Here is a 24,507-nt window from a genome sequence, read left to right on the forward strand (position 1 = left end):
CCTTACAAAAACTATGCTCATTATTTGTGCAAGCAGCAGTCAGACTATCTTGTTTTCCCTAGGTTGCAGGTTTCTATTGAAAAAAAAAAAAAAGAGTCATGAATATCAGTGTATTTGTAATTTTTTTGGTTAATAGTAGTCATTTTGGTGACTGATTGTTTAAAATCCCTTATCAATTACAACATGAGAACAGTAGAAAATATACTACTATAAGCAACTTATATGTGAAAGTGATACGATGAAACAGATTTAGGACAAAATTGACCTTGGAAGCTGGTGGAGCAGAGCATAAGCTCTCAAAATGGACCTGGATGTCTTGATAGCTAAGGTTTGGGTTCTTACCAAGAGACAGCATTTCTGTGTTGCTACTTGGAAATAAAGGAGCATTTTATAAATTACTGTTTATCAGAAAGCTTTTGTCGTTTTGGTTGAAAATATTATGAAATGTTACAGGATTGGCCTAAGTTTGCATTATGCTTGTTTCAGGGAAATATTTCAGGCAGCATTTTTTTGAATGAAACATTTTTCTGCATTCTTTTACATTTTCATTGAGATGTGAAGACAGTATAAAAAAAACAAAAAATAAATTCCCAATGCCTATTTTTTCTTTCTGTGCAAGCAGTCCTCACTTTGTATGGTACCATGTTAACTGAAACTGTTGCATATCTGAACTATGTTCTTGATTTGCCCTCTTCCCCATTCAGAGTGAGAGTTGCTTGTCTTTACAAGTTTTAAATGAAATGTCTTGCTTAAAGAGTAATTTTTCTGTCTTTAGGCTATTAGACCAGCTTCCGAGAGCCAATGTTGTTCTCCTAAGGTATCTTTTTGGGGTGTTACACAACATTGAGCAACATTCCTCATCCAATCAGATGACTGCATTTAATTTAGCCGTGTGTGTCGCTCCAAGTATTCTTTGGCCTCCTACTTCCTCCCGCCCAGAACTAGAAAACGAGTTTACAAAAAAGGTAATGAAGTTTTCATTTTATGCCCTGGGAGACTGAGTCCCCATTTTGAAACTGAAATTTGGGGTATTCTAAAAGATGATTTCTTAAATAACTTAAGTATACCTCCTTATAAATTTGACTTTACTGGTAGATTATAGGAAAGTGATTTGTTAAGTAGGAAATGATAGCAGATGGGTTACTTCTCTTTTCCCTTTAAGGAGGCTAAACCCTATGACTAAAACCATAAAGTGAGAAAGCAGCTGATATGATTTTTAAAATGAAAAAAAAAAAAAGGACTTTGGAGTTAGGACAGCCAAGCTTTCATTCTCAGCTCTACCCCCTTGCCAGATGTATAGTCTTGGGCAAAGTTACATTGACCCACAGTGTCCTCATCTAGAAATAAAATGGAGTCGGTGATAATACAGTAGTTACTTGAAATCACACTCCTGTAGTCCCGGGCAGTTAATAAGGGGTGTGGGGATATCAGTTCCCTTTGCTCTTAACATTTCTCCTGCCCCTTGGCCTCAGCTACTGGGGCAAGGAAACTTCAGAAAGGTTCCGGTACCTCAGTGGAATCACAAAGCTCCCTAATAAACTCTTACCTTTCGCCAGAAGCACCTCTTATTAGGGAGCCTAGCAGAAGGTGGCAGTACATGGAGAGACCTGTCAGCCAAATGCTTGGGTAGAGACTAGTCAGGAACACAAGTTTTCTTCCTAGCTGTCTTTCTCCTTCACAGTGCACTCGCAGATGAGCCCTCTTCCCAAGTTTATGACAGCCTGCCCTTTATACAATAAATAGTTTTTATAAGTCTTTGTCTAATGATGCTTTATAAATTTTAATAACAAAATATATGTCTTTACCTAGTTTTACAAACAGAGCCATTGGTATAAAATGTTAACATTAAGGCAAGGCTACAAATAATAACTTTAGTCCACCGATTACATTTCTATGCCCAAAGTACTTTTAAAAGTATCAGTTTTTTAGGGGAAACTGTTTAATGTACTCTTAAAGCAGATATGAATTTTCTGTGGGTACATGTGCTTTTTGTTGTTAAAATCAGGATTTATATATGAAATGTGATTTATAAACATGTAATATGAAAAGTAATACTTCATTTGTCCTTTTTCTTACAGGTTTCTCTGCTTGTACAATTTCTGATTGAGAATTGCCTTAGGATATTTGGAGAAGAAATCACTTCCCTCTTCAGAGAGGTTTCAGTGAGATGTGACACTAGAGAGAATGCCTCAGGTATTTTGAATAATTGGATTGGTTTTTGTGAGAAACAGACACATGTTTGTAAACATACTGGGATAGGGGTTTCCCTGGAGTCCACAGCAGCTGAAGTGAAGGGAGTCTCTGATCCAGGTCAGTGGGGCCCAGGGCTTTTGGTCCTTCCTTAGATGGCCTGCCAATAGGTCAGCATATGTTAACAGTGTAGTGGGATTAAGAACTATATAAAGATTAGGCTCCAGCCTTCAATAAGTTAGTGGCAGCATGCTGTGGTATGATGGTTTTTGATGGGCTTTTTATGAATAACCCTAGTATGTATAACAGAACTGCTGTGGGTGAAACTGGTGTAGAAAGCCCAGAGGTAGTAGAGGCATGAGTGGTTTTGTTTGTTTGTTTGTTTGTTATTTGTCTTCTTCCTCATACTGGTCCCTCAGGCACCTCAGAATTCTAGTGTGCTATGAAACAGTTTGAAACAACTAGCATCATTTGGCTGGGAGAGGGGGAACATTGAATTCGAAGACATACAGCTGCCTTCAGAACGTGAATCCCTGTGCCATCAATTACTAGATATGTTATCTTTGGCTGGTTATTCTATTATTTTTATCCACATTTTAGAGATAAAGACAATGTCTAACTTTTATGGTTGTTGTAAAGATTAAATAAGGTAATGGATATTAAAGAACTTTGTAAAAGGACATTGTTAGAGTTAGTAAATGGTTTCCCCAAGACTAGCATTAAGTATGTGTAACCACCAGCAACCTGTTAGAAGGCAGTCTCACTCAGAATCTGGATATACTTATACTATGAAAGCATTAATTCCTTCATATGTTTCACCATTTCTTGGTCATATGACATGTTCATTGCCTTAAGAAAATTTTAAGGAAAGCCCATTTGTCAGGAACTGATATAAATCTCCTATACCCCAGCAATTTTATCTTTATTCTTCAGTAACAATTGAGATTGTGAAAGATTCTTTTTTGAGAGCAGGAATTTGAACACTCCACATGAAAAGAGAATTCAGCTAAGCACCATAGTTTGTTCTTAAGGAAGCATGGGTATATTTGTGGTAAGTAAACATGTTAATCATGGTTTAATTTTTTTGACAGATATTTCTTGCTTTCAACTGAATGACTCCTCCTATGACAGCTTGGAAAATGAGCTAAATGAGGATGTTGATGCACCATGCAGTGACTTGGTAAAGAAACTTGGCCAGGGGAGCAGAAGCATGGACTCTGTCTTAACCCTCAGTGACTATGATCTTGACCAGCCCGAGGTGGAAGGCCTTTTAACCCTAAGCGACTTTGACTTGGCCCATTCTAAAGATGAAGATGTTCAAATGAAACGGCCTCTTGAATCCAAGCCGGTGAACATTTTAGTGTACACAAAGATCCCACTGCGGGATCATGCCAGGGCCCCGTCTGCCATGTGCACACCCAGCTACCTGTCCACAGCTGCAGCAAATGCTGCAAAAAGCCTGAGGCGACACCGGCGTTGCTCAGAGCCCAGCATCGACTATCTGGATTCAAAGCTTTCCTACCTCAGGGAGTTTTATCAGAAAAAGCTACGCAAGTCCAGCTGTGATACAATTCTTTCTCAAAAAGATGAAGACTATCTGAAGCAGAATCAACCCCTCCAGGAAGAGAGAAAGACATGTTTTAAACAGAGTTTAGTCACAGGCACTGATGTCAGCAAGAAAAATGCCACTACTCAAAACACTAAGAAGAAAAGCTTGTCTGGTAGTGAAGGAAATCATATGAAACTTTTCCCTAAGTCCAAGCCAGTGGCCATTTCTGTGGCGTCTTACAGTCCTATGTCCTCACAAGATCATTCCAAGAACCAGCCCTTTGATGTGGATACATCTGGATACTCCCCACCACACACAGCAGATGCCCTCAAGGGTCCAAGGACACATCGGCGCTGCTCCGAGCCCAACATAGAAGACCAGAACCGCAAGCTGACCTATCTCAGGGGAATTTATTCAAAGAAACAACATAAAACCAGCTGTGAAGCTGGTCTCTTGCATGGAGAGGAGGATTATCTCAAACGGCATAAGTCTTTGCAAATGGAGGGGCAGAAGCTTATTAATCAGAGTTTAGTCATGGGGATTGAGGTGGGCAAGAGTAGTGCCACAAACCAAAACACTGAGAAGGTTCTACCCCCAAGACTAAACCTTTGCCCAAGGACCAGCTATTCCAGCTTATCCTCCCCAGGCACTTCCCCATCCGGCTCATCAGTAAGCTCCCAAGACAGTGCTTTTTCTCAGATTTCTGAACACTCTGTGTTTACACCCACTGAGACTTCCTCTCCAATAGATTGTACTTTTCAGGCTCAGAGAAAACAGGAAGAGCTTTCTCCTGACTTTAGCAATGCCAGCCATGTTTCTGGAATGCCTGGTCCCTCATCAGGGCAGGCTTGCAGCCGCCCAGCCTATACAAAGAAGGACACCATGGAGTGGCATTCACAAATGCATTCTGTAACTCTTCATCCCAGCACATGGTTGAGAAATGGTGTGGCCAGTTTGAAAACTGGTCCCTCAAAAGAAAGCAAAGGCAGCCAGACCAGAGGAAAAGAAAATAGATTCTCCAAAAGGACCCTTAGAGCCACCCCCACATGCTTCTGGTGTTCCAGAAGCCAACTCACTGCAAGAGGAACAAAAAGACTTGCCATTAAGGGCAGCTGAAGGACTGGCCCCTGTGCAGTCAGCCCAAAGGTGTAGTTCTTCTCCCTTCCAGGACTCAGAGAGACACTGTAGTTCTCCATTCAGCCTAGTGGAGAGCAGACTCAAGCTGTGTATGAAGTCACATGAGGAAATAGAGCCTGGTAGTCAGAGCTCTTCTGGTTCTCTCCCTTGGGAAAGAGCCTCAGCCAGCTCTTGGACTCTAGAGGATGTGACCAGCCCAGACTCAGGGCCGACAGTGGTCTGCGACATTGAGGACAGGTATTTAACCAAAGACATTTAACCATAATAAGAATCTGATGTCCACAAGAACAGGAGCTGGGTTAATAATAATAAACAATAATTGTTATGACCCCTTTGTATAAGATACCTGGGAGAGGTAGCATAAGGATTATCATTGCTAATACTTAGGACAATGAAATAATTCTCTTTATTGAGACTACTTGACAAATAACTTTATGCTAAAACTTTTGTCACCTAAGTGTTTAGGAGGCTTTTTCTTATTAAAGGTTGGGATTGGTCCTGTCATGTGGTTTTAGAGATACTAACAGAGGGCTAGCAAAAGCACCTTCTGTAGAGGAACCACTTATGGGAACAGTCTGTGAGATTGGTGTCCTGAGAAGACCAAGATATCATGAATAAGGAATAGGGGCCTGAGGAGAGAGGGGAAGGGTACAGAGAAACCATCTACATTCCATGGAATGTTTTTAATAAGTAGGCAAGAAAAATGCCACTAATCAAAGCACTAAGTGTGTCCAGTAATGAAGAACATCATGTAAAACCTTTCCCTAAATCTAAGCCAGTGGCCATTTTTGTGGGATCTTACTAATCACGTGTTCTTACAGAATCATTCCAGGAACCAGCCCATTGCTACAGCTAGAGTGGAGAAAAACAGAGTGACTCAAAAGCCATGGGTACCATGATAATCAGTTTTGTTGGTTGTATTTGTCCATTTGTTTTTTCATTAGTGTTGAAGTGCTTTGCAAAGGCTTCAGGAAACAGTTGTGAGGAGAAAGAAGAAAATGGCTGCTCATTTCAGTACCCTTTTCAAAGGTGTCTCTGGCTAGGAACGTTCTTCAGAAAAGCAACTTTTTCTATTTAGAAGGTGACCTCCTGACAGCATTCACTCTCAGTGTGGAGGAAAAGACCACAACAATGGTCCTTTCTCAGTTACATGAATACTGCTAACATGATCAAACCATGGCATCACTTTGCTGAAATGTTTCTGCACAGTCCTGCCTCTTAGCTTATAGTCAGCCAGAAAAAACATAAATCATCCCTTTTCTGATTTTTATAGTTTGGCAGTTGAGAGAGCAATATAGAGATTGGCAGATTATAAGGAGTCCCACAATAGAATACCCAACAAAGTGGCTACCAGGCCTTCTCAGACAGCCATTTGCTTTGGGTTTTACTTCCAGACGTTGTTTTGTATTTTTGCTCCAAATGTTTCCTGGCTTATACCCCATTGGTTTATTTTATATCCATGGACCTTTCTCCTCTTTCTTGACTTAAAGTTTACAGCAGTACATCTCATCACCTAGGAATAGATTATCAGGTCTTGCCAACTAGTATGCAGGGATGGCACTGAAAATGGATGTGCATCTTCTTTCACATTAACTACTTACCTATAAGAAGTTGCTCTGAGCCCATTCTCTTTAGTTCACCACCAGATGGATCTTTCTCTCACAAGCTAGCTTATTCCAAATTATTTGTCTTATGAATCAGCCAGAAAATGGTCATATCAAATGTTCTTTCTTTTTTGTTCTAAAGGTTGCATTTTCAGTTATGGGAAAAAATGTTTTCTCTAAGATAGAAGAAGTGATTTCAGTATTAGCTATAGGTGCTACCTACCTCGTGGGGACATGGCCCTGTTTGTGCTAACCGTTACAATGATCTTTAAGAACTCTGCATCCAAAGAGCTACTTCATGACACTGGCCATCTCAGTCACAGATGTGAAGTCGATTTCACTTTATAACTAACCAGTCCCACATATTAAGACTCCTAAGTGGCCATATGCATCTTTTTTGGTATAATATATAAAGTCAGCAGGGACTCCCCTTTCCCTTAGGGCATACTACTGTCAGAACTGCAAGATGTGAATGAAGCTCTTATGGCTTGGAGTGTCTTTCTGGAAGAAATTGCCTTTTCTTTTCATATTAGCAGGTAAAAAAAAAATCATTCACCCAATTTGAAGCATCAAAGAAAATAGTTGCTGAGGTTTTTTAATAACCATTCCTACTATCTGTGTTCCCTTAGATACTCCTGTAATTCTTAATGTGAATAGTTTGTTAATATTGCTGTAAAGTATTATATTGTATGATTTGAAGACAGACTATATGTCATTTTATTATACTCCATCAATCTATAATATATTAGACTGATGCTTTATCTAAAATGCTTTGAGTTTGTATAATATATCTTGACAAATTTTACTACCATATGTTATGTAATAAATGTGTATTTTTGTACTTGCAGAAACTGCTGCTAACTTTTAAAGTTGTTTGGTTTTCAAGGCACTGATAATGGATATGTATGAAGTCCATGCTGTCTGTTAAATAAAATGCCATTCTGCAGAACTAACCATCCCACCAGAGCAATATTGCCCTTTGTAGAATTGTTCTAGTTAATGATCCCAGTCTCTGCCTAACACTGGAAATTTCATAGAGTATAATTGATGTGGAATTTGAACCTTGAGCTTTTAGTCAGAACCCATGGTCAGTCTGTCTTTTTAGGAAAAGTGGTTTTTTAGAATATTTTTTCGAATGTTATTTACCAAACAAGTCATGTTTTCGATACAAAGTCTTCATTTTCTTAGGCATTATGTTTTCATTGTGCTCCTGAAATGAGATACAGTCAGTATTTTTATGTCAAAGAACCATCAGATCACTTCGATTGTGTGAGATTTTCTTATCTAAGTTTGGACCATTCTAACCAGAATACCCAGATGACCCCAGACAGGCCAAGACATCACTGCTTTTCAGGTCATATAAATGTATTTAATATGACAAGATTGTCATGACTGCTACAGCTTTGCCGTCTTCAAGTTGGCTGAGGTTCCCTCTGTGTAAAGTTAACCACTATTTCAAAGGGATTCAAAAACATACACTACTTCAGTCCAGAAAGAATTTCTTCTAACTGGGCAGAAAAGGACACAACTCCAGTCAGGTTATATTTGGGCAATGTACACACACACTGGTGCTGATTTCTCTCAGAAACACAATGATAATTTCACTTCTTAAAAAGAGTCTTAATCTAAAAGCACCGAATTTAAGAGATTATCTCCTTTGTGCTTTTCTACTTTTCATGACATGACATTGATTCAAAGGAATCTAATATATATCTTTGAACCAATGCCATATTGTTTCTGCTAAAAAAAAATTCTAAGAATATTATGTATTTTCATCCAAATTTTGGTGGCAAGTGTTTAATTCGTATTTTCCTTCCAGGTCATGTTTTGTTTGTTTTGTTTTGTTTTCGTTTTTGTTTTTTGTTTTGAGACAGAGTCTCACTCTGTAGCCCAAGCTGGAGTGCAGTGGCGTGATCTCAGCTCACTGCAACCTTCGCCTCTGAGGCTCAAGCAATTCTCCTGCATCAGCCTCCCAAGTAGCTGAGACTACAGGTGCGTGCCACCATACCCGGTTATGTTTTTTTTTTTATTTTTTATTTTTAGTGGAGATGGGGTTTCACCATGTTACCCTGGGTGGTCTCAAACTCCTGAGCTCAGGCCATCAACCCGCATTGGCCTCCCAAAGTGCCAGCTCATGTTTTAATGACACAGAGAACATCTTTACAAACTGCCTAGTCCAATGCAAAGAAAAATTCATTACAAAAAAAATTTTAGTAAATGATTTTTATTCCCTGAATAATAAAGTTGGATAAAATGTTTACTTTCTTCAACATCTATTCTGGCTGTGAGGATTTCTCATAAAGTAAGTTTCTAAGTATTCTTGAGTTCTGTGGTGACTTACCCTGAGCTAGCATTTTACCCTGTTCCTGAGCCACCTTCATGTTGCATTCAGGTTTTGTTTTGTTTTTTTTTTAATACCATGAATTCTTAGCTCTGCCCTCCATAATGTCAGATGTTATGATAGAATTAATTGACAGAGGGCTCTGGGTTGTAATTTGTAAAGTTTTGTTTTGAAATCCCAAAGAAGTACACACAAATGATGGTATTAGATGACCATTGCTCCTTTTTTTTGAGATGGAGTCTCACCCTCGTTACTCAGGCTGGAGTGCAATGGCGCAATATCGGCTCACAGCAACCTCTGCCTCCTGGGTTCAAGTGATTCTCCTGCCTCAGCCTCCCGAGTAACTAGTATTACAGGCATGTGCCACCATGCCTGGCCAATTTTGTATTTTTAGTAGAGACGAGGTTTCTCCATGTTGGTCAGGCTGGTCTCAAACTCCTGACCTCAGGTGATCCACCCGCCATGGCCTCCCAGAGTGCTGGGATTACAGGTGTGAACCACCACGCCCGGCTGAGCATTGTTCTTCAATGTGTGTTCACTTAGTACAGCACAGAACAGATACACATTTTTAGATCAAAATATATTTTAACATTTGTTAAGGCAAAATATATGTTTTCTGGAGTTGAATTTTGCACGGCAATGTATAGGCTTTGGAGACATTAAGATTTAAATGCTAGTTGTTATAGTCTAGACTTTATATTATATTACAGTAACTTTGAATTAAATTTAGGACTTCTCCTTGCAGCCTCTTTATCTGCTATGAAGTGAATAAATCAGCTAAAATCTTGTGAGGTAGTTCCATTACTCTAAGCAAATAAAATGGGTGCTACAAAGAAATGTGCCTTCTCTGCCAGATCACAGGGGCTGCGATTGTTACTGCCTAAAATTTTCAGGAGGAAAGGAAATGAGTATCTTTCCCCAAGAATGGGATGATTAAGTAGCAGAGAATCATCAAAATACCTGAACACAAGACGCTTCCTGCCTGATGGCACAGCAAGTGAGTAGAGAAGGGGGAAAGCCTTAAGTAAGCATTCTAATTCGTACAAGAAATTGAATCACAGGGAGTTTAAGAAACAAAACTGAAAAGAAGGAAAGACCATGGCTTGGGAAAATGAAAGTGTTAAAAGTGATAAAATGTTATTCAGGCAGTTAAACTTTTATTGCCAGGTACTGTTCCAGACCCTAGTGATACAAGGTGAAAAAGACAAATTATTTCTATTCTCAAGGACTTTAAACAGGGAAGGGACAAATTAGGCTGTGTAGAAGAGTGGGAACAGTAACATGTATTGGGTACTTTGTTGCATGCATGCACTGGTGATGAATGTATTACATGTAGTTCATTTAATGCTCACAATAGATCTTGCGTCGTGGGTACAGTCAGCTGGCACCTCATTCTGACCACAGGTTTTTTGGGTTTTTTTTGTTTTTTTTTTTTTTTTTACCTTTTCCTCTTAAAATAGGTAAGACAATACTTCTTTCATCATAAAGCAGGCACAAATTATATATGTGAGGACCATCCAGACTTTCCTAAATTCTTGTGTCTAGGCTGGGTATCTCAAATTTATGAAAATCATATCAGAAATAATTCCGAAAGCTATGATGAATATAAAAATAATTGGACTGAGAATTTACTTTACACAAAATGGCAGACTTGTGTCTCTATGCTCCTCTCTGCTAAGTACAACTGTAAATCCTGTAAGTATACAAGAGACAGCCAAAAGAAAATCTTGAAAGGGGATAAGAGGCAGTGAAACTGGTTTGGAACTCTAGGATTGGGGGAACAATGCAGTGGCAGAGCATCTCACATCTCCTCACCAGTAGAAGAAGGTGACCCAAGGCCTGACCTTTCCCAACTAGCAACACAAGGCAGCTCAGAAGTGCCCCCTTTCCCTGATCAGTGAGAATCCCTCTGACACCACTGGGTGAAGCAGGAACCATCAGCAAGATGCACTGATGAGAGCCCCACTAGTAATAAATGACCTTTCCTGCTAGGCCTGACACTTCCTTCACCCCTGAAAGATAGTTGGTCAGGCAACAACAGCAAGAAGGACCCAGCCACAACCCACAGCTCATCCTGGAAAGCTAATTGGCCACAGCTGCTGTAAGATTCCCCTCCCCTGTCCAAAAACACTGGAACAGCCAGACGATATGGGAAGGATTTCACCACAAAAAATACCCAGCCAGGGCTGTCTCAGGCATGAGGAACCAAGAGGCCTCTCTGACCGGAAACATCAAAATACACCACAAAAGCTCTGAAAATTAAGTTGTCACTGGGCCCACCACCCCAAACATAGGCCAGATCTGTGGGTGCTGAAACTAAACAAGGTGACTGCCTGCTAAACTAAAAAGATTTATGTAGGACCCAGAGTCTCTTAACATAATAGACAAAATGTCCAGGATACAATTAAAAATCACCTGTCTCACCAAGAACCAAGAAAATCACAATTTCAATGAGAAAAGACAATGTCAACATTAAGATGATTTTTAAAACAGCCACTCTAAAATGTGTCAGAAACCGAATACAAATTATCTTAAATGAAAAAAATATAATCTGAGCAAATAGAAATTATACAAAAGAACCAAATGGAAATTGTTAAACTGAAAAATACAATAGCAGAAATCTCAGTGTATGGGCTCAGTAGCAGAGTGGAGATGAAAGAGCACAGAATCAGTAAACTTGGGGACCGATTGATAGAATTTGATGACAATCTGAACAACAGAACAGACTGGAAAAAGTAATAATAATCAGAGTCTCAGGCACCCATGGAACACTAACAGAAGAGCCAACATTTGTGTCAGAGTTCCAGAAGGAGAGAGGGTACGGCTGAAACAGTATTCAGGGAAATAATGGCTGAAAACTTAAGAAATGTGGTAAAAGACATAAACCTACACATTCAAGAAACTGAAACCTAAGCAGGATAAGTGCAAAGGCATCATAATTGAATGTCTGGAAACTAAAGACAAAATCTTGAAAACAGAACCAACACCTTACCTATAGGAAAACACAATTCAAATGACAGGATTTATCATTTGAAGCCATGGAGGCCAGAAGGAAGTAGCACATTTTACAAGTGCAGAAAGAAAAAAAGCTGTCAACCCAGAATCCCATATCCAGTGAAACAAACCTCAATGAATTAAGAAAGAATAAGGACATTCTCAGATGAAAGAAAATGTCAGGAATGTGTCACTAGCAGATACATTTGTAAAGATTTGGTAAGGAAACTTTTTTAAACAAAGTAAATAACAGAAAATTTGGAACATCAGGAAAAAAAGAAAACGGAAATAAGGGTATGTATGACAGACAATCCTCAGTTTTATAAATCATATTTGATACTTGAAACAAAAATTAAACACCATTTGATACTCAATGATATTGAAAAGTGGAAAAGATAAAAGGACCTAAATGGAAGTGAGGTTCCCATACTTCATTCAAAGTGGTAAAATGTTGGTACCAGTAGTGTGATATGCTACAGGTGTATATTGTAATATCCAGAGCAACTACTACAAAAAGCATATATTTGGAGTGCGTATATCTCAAACAATAAATCAAGATGAAATTCCAAAAAAAATTCTTTAAAACCCACAGGAAGGGAAAAAAAAGCAGAATAATAAAGCCAGAGGAAGCAAATAGAAAATAATAAAATGGCATACTTAAGCTCTAATGTATCAAGAATTGCCTTAAATGTAAACGATCTACATATACTGATCAAAAGACAGAGATTGACAGAGTGTTTAAGTGTGTATGGGGTGGAGGAGGAACAAACTTCTTTTAATGACCTATTTCTTGTGTACAAAAATTAACTTTAAATTCAACGACATAGGTAGGTTGAAAGTAAAATGGTGAAAAAGATACATCATGCAAATATTCATCAAAAGAAAGCAGGAGTGGCTAAATTAAAACTGGACAGATAGACCTATAAAACACAGAAAATTACCAGAGACAGAAAGGAACATTATATGACAATCCACCAAGAAGACATAACAACCCTAAATGTGTATGCACAAACAGCAGAGCTTCAAAACATTAGAACAAAACATGACGTAACTGAAAGGAGAAATAGACAAAGCCACAATTATAGTTGGAGACTTCCACACTCCTCTCTCAACAATAAAATAAAACTAGACAGAAAACCAGCAAGGATATAGAAGAATTTTCATCAACACCATCAATCATATCTAATCAGCCTTTATAGAATAATCCATGCAACAGCAGAGTATACATTCTTTTCAATTGCTCAAGGAACATATACCAAGAAGCCTTACTCTGGGCCATAAAACAAACATCAACATTTTAAAATAATTGAAATCATACAGAGTATGTTTTGAGACCACAACGGAATTAAACTAGAAGTAAATAACAGAAAGATAACAGGAGAATGTCCAAACACTTGGAAACCAACACACTTCTGAATAATCCGTGAGTCAAAGAGAAGTTTCAAACGAAAACTTTTTTAATCACAAAACTAAGTGGAAATACAACATTTCAAAATAGAGCAAGTCCTTGAATAACGTCATTTCATTCAATGTTGTTTCATTTATAACACTGATGAAGAAACATAAATTGATTTCCAGCTGGGACCACTGTCTGTGTGGAGTTTGCACATTGTCCTTATGTGTGCCTGGGTTTTTTCTGGTACTCTGAGTTCCTTCCACATCCTAAAGATGTGCCCGTTAGGTCCACTGGCATTTCTACATTGTCCCAGGATGAGTGTGGGTGTGTGACTGCACCCTGCGTTGGGATGACATCCTGTCAGGGATGGTTCCCGCCTTGCACGCTGAGTTGCCAGAACAGGCACCTGCCACCCGAGACCTTGAATTGGAACAACTAAGTATCTTACTTGTGTTTATTAATCTATTTTAAATATATACAGAGGGTTAGTATTTATTCCAAGGTTCAATATTAGAATAATTTGGGTCTTTATTTAGAAGTTTGACAGTGTTTTTGTGACTAGAAACACCAAAGAAACAACTCTTGTTTATATCAATTAATCTTAGGTAAAATTGGTTTAATTTTGTCATCCTTTTGCTTAAAGTCACAGTTTCCAAGAACATATTGATGACATTAAATGAAGATTTACTACATATGAGATACTAGTAAAGCACTGCCTAGAGGAAAACTTATAACACTAAATGCTTACATTAAAACGGAGGAAAGATCTCCAGTCAATAAGCTAAGACCCCACCTTAAAAAACTAGAAAAAGAAGAGCAAAATTAATCCAAAACAAGCAGAAGGGAGAAAATAATAAAGATCAAAGAAACCAACAAAATTGAATATAGAAAAATAGAGAAAATTTAAAAGGTGGCTCATTTTTAAAAATCAATAAAATTGATAAATCTCTAGGAAGACTAATGAAAGAGAAAACAAATCACCAATATCAGGAATAAAACATGAGATATCATTACAGATTCTGCAGCCATTAAAAGGATAATAGAGTACTACAAATAATTTTCACATTCATAAACTTGACAAACCACAAATTACCAATCCACCACCAAGATGAAACATAATCTGAATAGTCATATAATCACTAAATAAATTAAATTCACAAGGTAAAGCTCCCAAAGAAAAAAATCTCCCAGGCCCAGATGGTTTCACTGGAGAATTCTAGCATTTAAAGAAAAATTGTAACCAATTTTATACAGTCTCTGTGAGAAAATAGAGAAGTAGGAAACACTTCCAACTCATTTTATGATGTCAGTATTATCCTGGTACAAATTCCAAAAAAGACAGTATGAAAAGAAAGAGAAGAGAGGAAAGGAAGAAAAGAAGAAAAGGAAGAAAAGAAGGAATTACAGACCAATGTCTCTCATGAATTTATATGCCAATTTTTTAATCAGCAAACAATCTAGCAATGAATAAAAGGAATTTACTATGACTAGGATTTTTTTTCAGATATGCAAGTGGTTCAATATTTGAAAATCAGTATATCAACCATATATCAACAGGCTAAAGATGGAAAGTCATAGTATCATATAAATTGACACAGAAAGACATTTGAAAATCCAATACCCATTAATGATTTTAAAAAATAACTCAGCAAGTTAGAGGGAAAATACCTGTTTGTTTTTTGGTTTTGTTTGTTTTTCTGAGATGGAATTTCGCTCTTGTCACCCAGGCTGGAGTCCAATGGTGTGATCTCAGCTCACTGCAACCTCTGACTCCTGGGTTCAAGCGATTCTCCTGCCTCAGCCCCTGAGTACCTGGGATTGCAGGCACCCGCCACCCACGCCCAGCTAATTTTTTGTATTTTTAGTAGAGACAGGGTTTCACCATATTGGCCAGCCTGGTCTCGAACCCCTGACCTCGAGTGATCCACCTATCTCAGCCTCCCAAAGTGCTGGGATTACAGGCATGAGCCACTGCACCCAGCCTGTTTGATTTTTTTAAAATCTACAAAAAGTCTACAGCTAATCTCATACTGAAATGGTGAAAGACTAAATGCTTTCTCCTAAGATTAGGAACAAACCAAGGATGTCTGCTATCACCACTCTTGCTGAACGTACTACTGGAAGATATAGCCACTGAAGTAAGGCAGGAAAACAAAGGCATACAGATTGGAAAAGAAGAAATAAAGCTATCTGCAAGTGTCATAATTGACATGACTGTCATAGAAAATCCCAAGGATTTTTTTTTAATACCTCCTAGGACTAATAATTTAATTCAGCAGGGTCACAGAATACAAGGTCAACACACAAAAATCATTTTATACTTATATATGCCAATAACATGCTGAAAGTAAAATGAAAGACAATACCACTTATAATTACTCTAAAGAAAATGAAATACTTAGGCATAAATCTAATAAAATATATATAGGATATGAATGCTGAAAATTACAAAATATTGATCAAATGCTGGTGAAAGTAATCAGAGGACTTAAATGGGGAGATATGCAATATTCATGGATTGGAAGGCTCAACGCAGGAAAGATGTCGACTCTTCCCAAATTGATACATAGGTTTAATTCAATTCCAACCAAAACACCCAGAAAGGATTTTTGTAGCTGTAGATACGTTTCTTCTAAAATTTATTGGAAAGGCACAGGCCTTAGAATAGCTAACATTACCTTGACAAAGAAGAATAAGATGAAAAGACCACATTTCTCAAAATTAAGGCTTACTGTACAACTAGAGCAATCAGGAGAGTACAGTATTGGTGGAGAGATAGACAAACATGTCAATGGAACATATCTGAAACACATCCATAGACTTAGATATGGCAGAGATGTTGGAATTATGACACCAGGAATTTAAACAGCTATGATTAATATACTAATGGTACTAATCAAAAAATTAGACAACATGCAAGAACAGGTGAATACCATAAGCAGAGGTAATGGAAACTCTACGAATACAAAAACTCTAGAAATCAAAAACAGTGTAACAAAAATGAAGAATGTCTTTGATGGGCTCATCAGTAGATTCAATATGATTGAGGAAAGAACCAGTGAGCTTGAAGAAATGTCAGTACAAACTTCCAAAACTGAAAGGCAAAGAGAAAAAGGAGTGAAAAATATAAAATAGAATATCCAAAACTGGGAAAATTACAAAAGGTATGACATACATATAATGCAAATGCCAGAAGGAGAAGAAAAACAGAACAAAAGCACTTGAAACAAAAATTATTGAAAACTTCTCATGATTAATGACACACACACCAAACCACGGAGCAAGGAAGCTCAGGACAAACACCAACATATCTACACCTTGGCATATCATATTTAAACTGCAGAAAAAGTCAAAAAGAAAATATTGAAAGAAGGAAAAAACAAATACCTAGAGGAGCAAAGGTAAGAATTACAACAGACTTCTCATCAGAAATCATGCAGCAAAAGAGAGTGAAATATTTAAAGTGTTGAAAGAAAGTAATCACCATCGGCCAGGTGCAGTGGCTCGTGCCTGTAATCCCATTACTTTGGGAGGCTGAGGCAGGTGGGTTGCCTGAGGCTAGGAGTTCGAGGCTTCCTGGGCAACAAACATGGCAAAACCTTGCCTCTACAAAAAAATACAAAATTAGCCAGGCATGGTGGTAAGCACCTATAGTCCCAGCTACTCAGGAGGCTGAGGTCAGAAGATCACTTGAACCCAGGAGGTAGAGGTTGCAGTGAGCCAAGATCACACCACTGCACTCCAGCCTGGGGAACAGACCAAGACCCAGTCTCAAAAAAAAAAAAAANCAGACTTCTCATCAGAAATCATGCAGCAAAAGAGAGTGAAATATTTAAAGTGTTGAAAGAAAGTAATCACCATCGGCCAGGTGCAGTGGCTCGTGCCTGTAATCCCATTACTTTGGGAGGCTGAGGCAGGTGGGTTGCCTGAGGCTAGGAGTTCGAGGCTTCCTGGGCAACAAACATGGCAAAACCTTGCCTCTACAAAAAAATACAAAAATTAGCCAGGCATGGTGGTAAGCACCTATAGTCCCAGCTACTCAGGAGGCTGAGGTCAGAAGATCACTTGAACCCAGGAGGTAGAGGTTGCAGTGAGCCAAGATCACACCACTGCACTCCAGCCTGGGGAACAGACCAAGACCCTGTCTCAAAAAAAAAAAAAGAAAAGAAGGCTGGGCGCAGTGCCTCACGCCTGTAATCCCAGCACTTTGGGAGGCCGAGGCGGGCGGATCACAAGGTCAGGAGATCGAGACCATCCTGGCTAACATGGTGAAACCCCGTCTCTACTAAAAATACAAAAAAAATTAGCCGGGCGTGGTGGCGGGTGCCTGTAGTCCCAGCTACTGGGAGGCTGAGGCAGGAGAATGGCGTGAATCCGGGAGGCGGAGCTTGCAGTGAGCCGAGATCGCGCCACTGCACTCCAGCCTGGGAGACAGAGCGAGACTCTGTCTCAAAAAAAAAAAAAGAAAAGAAAAGAAGAAAGAAACCACCATCCTAGGATTTTGTATCTTGTGAATTATCATTCAAAAGTAAAAGGGAAAAAAGACTTTCTTACACAACAAACATTGAGGGAATGTGTCAGTAGTAGAACCGCCTTACAAGAAATATTAAAAGAAGTTATTCAGAAAGAGGACTTACATAGAGCATTAGAGAAGGAATAAAGGATAAAATAAAATATTTTATTTTCTTATTCTTAATTGATCTAACAGGTAACAGTTCAAAATAAAAATACCAACAATGTATTTGGAGATTATAGCTTATGGAGGAGCGAAATGAATGACAGCAATGTTACTGAAGATGGGAGGGAGAAATACTGTATTAGAAGATACTTGTGCTATCTGAAATGACACAGTGTTATTTGAAAGTGGACTTCGATTCACTATAAAAGTATATTGGAAACTCAAGGGCAACCACTAAAAAAAAAGTAAGTTTTAAAAAAGTATAATTGATATGCTAAAAGGAGAAAAAAAATGGAATCATAAAATGCCCAATCAAAAAGAGAGAGGCTAAAGGAGCGGAAAACCAAGGACAATGAATAGAAAATAGTAAAATGATTGATATTCATACAACTGTATGAAAATCACTTTAAACATCAGTGGCCTCAACATACCAAAGAGAGACTGTCAGAGTCAATAAAAAAACCAAGACCCAACTCTGTGTCCACAGGAAACTCACTTTAAATAGACGAAAAGTAAAGGGACACAGAAATGCTAACATGAAACAAAAAAAAAAAAAAAAGCTGGAGTAGTTATGTTAATTTCAACAAAGACTTCAGACCAAAGGAAATTATCAATTTAGGAAGAGTTGACATCTTTGTTGTCTTCCAATCCATGAATATCGCATATCTCCGCATTTATTTAGGCCTCTGATTATTTTCAGCATTCACATCCTGTATATATTTTGTTAGATTTATGCCTTTCTCCTGTAGCAGGAGTAGCTGATGGGAAAGATAAGAAAAAGCAAGGTCTTTTTCATCTTTTCTTGGGTTGGAAACCCAAACTAGATTATATGAGCTCAGACCAGTTTCGGATGCCACTAAACTAAGAGCTTGAATAGATCTGGGTTCCTAGAGGTGAGGCCTGACCCGTCTGACTTGAGGCGGTTGTGTCTTTCCAAGCCTAAAAAGTATGTGAGGATTCCCCTCCCTCTTGTGGCCCTTCTGCTTCCATCCACAGCCCTCCCCACTTTTAGTGCCAGTCCTGAAGGCTAACCATCTCTTTTGGCTTGGTACCCCACTCCCACTTTTGGGCACAGACCTGGCAGGCTGAGTGCTCCCCTGGTACCTGCCCAGACTATTGGTCCAACCCTTTGCGATCACTTAGAAACTGTTCTTCCCCATAATCCCTCACCTCAGCAGCCCACTGACGACCCCCATCTCTCCTCACTGGTCCCCAGATGGTGCTCCAGCCAGGCTGACATCTGAGGGCAAACTATGTGTGTGGTGACACCATGAGTGGACCCACCTCTCAGGGACATGACTGCCCAGAAGAGATAAGGTCACTTTCTCAGCAGAAAGCACAGCTCTCAGCCCATTCCAAACCCCGTCATTGGAAATGAGCGTAGATACATTCTGCCTCAATTTCCTCTTCTGTAACATCTACTCAAAGAACATAAAACATTGATTTAGTCATTTGATAAGTGTGTATTGATAACTTGCTATGTGCCAGGTACTATTCTCACCAGGTACAGCAGTGAACAAGCAGTGCACAAGGAAATCTCCCCATCCTCATGGAGTTTGCAATCTAGTGGGGAAATCAGACAATGAGTGTGACAAATGAGAAAATATTTTGTGTATCAAATGATAGATAGTAAGTGCTAAGCAGAGAAATAAAACCAGGAAGGGAGATGGAAGTGGCAGGAGCAGATGGAGTCAGTAAAACGTGGGGTCAGGTATCCAGAGAAGCTTCGCTGAGACAGGGGGCTAGCTCTGTGGATATCTAGGGCAAGAGCATTCCAGGCAATGTGATGAATGGGAAAACTGTCCAAAAGTCTAAAGCCCTCTATGTGTGTATGGGTGAGGGAAAATTAATTGGACATCTTAGGTATTTTGTGGAGCTCTTTCCCTTCCATTGCCTCCAGGTTTTGTCAAAAGATTAACTCTATTATCTAGAATCTGAGCCATTTGACATGACCTCAGAAATCAACAGACCAGTCTCAGATGACCACAGGAGAGGCCTCATCTAGCAAAGGTTCCACGGTTAGGATGTGGCAGGATGTTTCTCGTGCCTTCCCCATGGTCCACATTTATTCTCACCTACCTGAGAAGCTGGTGATTTGACGTTTACTCAGAACCCACCCTGGGGATAAGCCACGTCCAGGTTATGACCCAGAGACTGGCTTCCCTGCAACCTTCTCCAATGCCAAGTGCTGTCTTAGGTGAGGATCTGTGTCTATGCTGCTTTCATTTCTAATCCTCTCAGTTGTAAGCACAGTGCCGTGTTCCTTCTGCTCTCTGTAACTCCTGGCACCCAGGGACACCCACAGAGGCTATACATATACTCAGAGCTGTGGCAGTGAACAAAAATGCTTGACCCTGTAAGACTGGGGCACCCCAAAACAGTCCCAGTCTCAGGGCAGTGATGTTTGACTCGGCCTGAATCTGAGGAAGTCTCTAACATGCGTCTTTACCTTCCCTCCATCTGGTACCAAGTGCAGGCTCCACAATGTCCAAGGAGCTGGTTTTAGTCAAAATAGCTCTCCTTACCGTGTGGCACCAATGTAAATAACTGGTTGGTTTGGTGTCGTGCAGACAAAACAACTGCTGGATGGATTGCGGTTTCGCTCTTTACCCAGCTCAAATTGGCACGCGTCTGGGTGGGGCCTGCCAAGTATGTGGCAGGTTGGGGCCCTGCACACGCTACCATCTGCAGTGCTGGAGCTTTAGAGGCCTGGGGTACTTGGGAGGGTGGGGGCAACTTGAAGGGGGCTAAATGTGGGAAACTGATAACCAGGCTAGGGGCTGAGCATCAGTTCCCTAACCTGGGAAAGTCTTTGGTTTTCCCCAAGTTTACCCTCTTATCCAGAGTGGGACCTGCCAGAGCTTTGACGTTCGCCCCAGCCCAGCCCATGCCTGCGTGTGACTGACCAGGCTACAAAAGCTCTCTCGGAATCTGAGGTTAAGAAAGATGAAGGGCCAGTGCCGCCTGTCTGTCTGCAGTGGGCATATTGCATAATCACAGCTTTCTCTGATCTTTCTTGTGAGAGCTCTTCGTTTCTTCGCTTCTTCCGCTCAGCTTTGTAATATGACACCCGGCCACTGGCCTCTTATCTTTGCTGCCTCCCCACCTCCCAACTCCTCTCTCAGATACACACAGAGAACAGAGACTACTCTTGCTTTGAGGCCTCAAGGATCAAGTTCATTCCCTTAACACCCTTTGCTTGCTGGACTCACTGCTGATACCACAGCCAGGCGAGGACTTTACACTTTCCACCCCACGCCACTTCATTCTGCCCTCATCTCCTCCCTCTCCAGATTATACAGCATCTCACTCAGGCTCTGGGGACCCATCTCAGGGTGGAGACAGGGTCTGGATTTGAATATTTGTTAGGGAGTTTTTTGGCTTCTCCGTAAACTAAGAAGACATGAAAAAACAAGACTGCTGTTTTTCTCAGACCACTTTCATGTTTTGAACACTCCTCTGGAGGGGAATAACGAGGAGCCCTGGGCTATCAGGCTAGATCCCCACATCTGGCTGGAGGAGGGGCAGCCTGTATGGTCCAGCTTAACACTTCTAGGCCTAAGCTCAGCTGGGTACCATGGGAGCAGATGTTTTCCACCTACCAAAAACTTTAGATCATTCCCATCACAAATTGGCAATCTGCATCATGAAGACTCCCTGCCTGCTCCCTTTGCTCCTAAGAGGAACTGTACTTTAAAGCAAGTAAAAAGAAAAGCATTGTCCTCATGTAGCTCTTCTCAAAGGCGTGGACTGCAGTGAGCAGGGACCATCCTTCCAAGGTCTCAGACTGCTTGGGTTTCTCAGAGGTAGGAGCAGGATACCCATAACATGTTCAACATTTTGAAAAAGACAATTATAAAACTACACAGGTTAATGGCACCTACTTTTGGTTGTATGTAATTCGTGAACCTATGTTAACTTGTGGGAAAGTAAGGTCTGACTCCTGACAAAATAAACTACCTGCAATCCCATGAGTTTTTTGGTGAAAAGGTATGTTAAAAATTGAGGATGCAGAGGGGGAAGAAAAATCACGAAAGCAGCCATGAGAGGTCACGAGGCTAGACACCCGTGGCAGCCTGCTCAGGGGCTCATTCTGTGTCCCCATCCGTTGTGAACCTCTCAGATTCTCATGTGAGCCTCCCACTGCACAGCTCAACGCCCAGCACACAACACCATGGGACTAATACACCTCAAGGGTGTTTCTTCTGGAAATACAAACAGGTGACAAAAAAATGGATTCAAGTGGGAAGTCTTTCCTTCCCACCTGTCCCCCAAGAAAAATGCTTTTGAACATGAAATGTTCAGGAGTAAGAAACAGGGAAGCAGGAATTAGATAACACAGACAAGACAATGGACTACTGTAGGGTGGATGATAATAAGAGTGGTGGTTATTATATTATAATACAATGGTGGTTATAATATAATGGTGGTTATAATGGTGGTTATAATATAATGGTGGTTATAATGGTGGTTATAATATAATGGTGGTTATAGTATAATGGTGATTATAATATAATGGTGGTTATAGTATAATGATGGTTATAGTATAATGGTGTTTATAATATAATGGTGTTATAATATAATGGTGGTTATAATATAATGTTAGTTATAATGGTGGTTATAATATAACAGGGGTTATAGTATTATAATACTCATGATCACTTGTTGAGTGCCTTTGGCTTTCAGTTTATTCAAAGCCCACTGTGATATGGGCTGAGTAAGCTCAACAACAACCCCCCATCTTACAGATGAATAAATTGGTCACTCAAGTAGTAAATGGCTGAGCCAGGCCTTCAGTTTAGGTCTCCTGATTACTCACTAACCTTGTGCCCTCTCCAAACACCAAGCTACGGGGCTGCTGTAACCTTAAAAGGTGAAGGTTCTACCAGCCCCTTCCACTCCCAATTATTCCAGGTTCTTTTTGGTATCTCAGACCTCCTCTCACAGCTAAAAAGAGTCTCTCATAGGAAAATTAGATCAGCCAGCACGAACCATTAAAGACAAAAACTGATAAATTGATATAAATAAAATTAAACATGTCTCCTTATCAAATTATACCATTAAGAAGATGAAATAGGCCACAGGCCACACACTGCTACATACACACACAGCACATATCTAACAAATCCAGAATATATAAAGAAATCCTACAAATCAAGTAAAGACAAAAAAAAAATCCAAGTTATAAATTGGGCAAAGATCTGAACAGACACTTCACCAGAGGAGATTTACAAATGACCAATAAACACTTGAGAAATGCTTAAGGTCATTAGTGATAGGAAAATGCAAATGAAAACCACAATAAGATAGCACTCCATACCTACTAGAGTGGATCAAACTTAGAAGACATCATCCAAAGATGTAGGGGAACTGGAACATACATTACTGGGGACAGGTGTGGGGTGGGGCAGAAGAGTGTAAAATGGCATAGCCACTGAAAAATTGTTTGAAAATTTCTTGTAAGGTTCATGCATTTACTCTAGATACTTACCTAACAGGAGTGAAAACCACATGTCCACACAAAGACTTGCACACAGAGATTCATTATAGTGTCAGTTCACAATGGCCAAAAACTTTAAACAATCCAAACATTTGTTAACAGGAAAACAGATAAATAAATTGTATGTTCACGAAATGAAATACTATTTGGTACTGAAAAGGAATAAACTGCTGATACATACAACGACATGATAGAATCTAAAACACACTGTGTTGATCAAAAGAAGACAGACACAAAAGAGGGAATGCTGTGTGATTCTATTTCCATGGAGCCCAAGGACAGAAATTAGCAGTCTATCATGATAGAAGGCAGAAAGTGGTTAGGAAGGTGATGGACTAGATTGGGAAGGGGCACCAGAGAGCTTTGGGGTAATGGAAATGTTCTGTATCTTATTTTAGGCAGTGTTTAAGCAGGTGTCTACCACTTTCAAAACTCTTCGCACTGAGCCCTGAACAGCTATGTATTTTATTGTATGCTAATTAGCTCTCAATAAATGTAAAAATGGACCCTGCTGGGTTAGCTATAAGGGTCATCACCTTGCTCCTTGGAGGTCAGTTTCTTCCCCTCTGACTGAAACCTGAGCTATGAGCTAATGAACTCCCCACATAGCCTGGGCTTAAGGAGTAAAGGCGAAGAGTTTCAGCGAAACAACTCCAACCAAAAGCCGTTTCTGTCCAGCAGTGCTGAAAAGGCAGGCTTCGGCCTGCCTCTCCACCCCACCCCAGGGATGTACGGGCCCCTTATTTATTATCTTCCAAATACGGAGGGGGAATGCCAGAGGCACTTGCCTGTCACCTCCGAAAAAGGAATAAAGTACAACTCTCTGCAAAGTGCTACCAGCTTAAGAGGCTCAGGGTCACAGGTCCTGCTGGGCAGAGATGTACCTCATTGCTGGCATAGAAGTCAGCTCCAATGACAGACTGGCTCCTAATTTTAGAATTCAGTGGACCTCACAGTTTTATAGGTTGATTGTAAAACTCTGGAAAAAGATGATTAAAAAAAAAAAAAAAAAAAACAGGGCCTCTGGCCATTTCTATATGTGCTGGACCAGAGTGCCTGGGTCTCTGCAGAGGCATAGTCCGATGGTGTCTAAACAACTTCTGGGGGCCAAGGAGTTC

The 24,507-nt window shown here is 39.9% G+C and overlaps 1 protein-coding gene and 1 long non-coding RNA gene across 2 annotated transcripts in view; one reads left to right on the top strand and one right to left on the bottom strand.

Annotated features, from left to right (window-relative positions):
• ARHGAP20 (Rho GTPase activating protein 20) overlaps positions 1 to 7,439 on the top strand; it is a 131,448-nt gene extending 124,009 nt beyond the window's left edge. Inside the window, 4 exon segments of the mRNA XM_017883268.1 lie at positions 776 to 965; positions 2,079 to 2,193; positions 3,282 to 4,707; positions 4,709 to 7,439. Coding sequence (XP_017738757.1) covers positions 776 to 965; positions 2,079 to 2,193; positions 3,282 to 4,707; positions 4,709 to 5,135 — 2,158 coding nt within the window. The 3' untranslated portion in view covers positions 5,136 to 7,439.
• Positions 1 to 23,554, bottom strand: LOC108536477 (uncharacterized). Its single transcript, XR_001887524.1, has 3 exons — positions 23,381 to 23,554; positions 1,547 to 1,726; positions 1 to 73 (listed from the first exon to the last, which is right to left on the bottom strand). It is a non-coding gene; the product is annotated as an uncharacterized LOC108536477 (long non-coding RNA).
• Between the last annotated feature and the right edge of the window lie 953 nt (positions 23,555 to 24,507).

Source organism: Rhinopithecus bieti, unplaced genomic scaffold (assembly GCF_001698545.2).
Source record: "Rhinopithecus bieti isolate Rb0 unplaced genomic scaffold, ASM169854v2 scaffold_11964, whole genome shotgun sequence".
In the NCBI taxonomy this organism is placed as follows: Eukaryota; Metazoa; Chordata; class Mammalia; order Primates; family Cercopithecidae; genus Rhinopithecus; species Rhinopithecus bieti.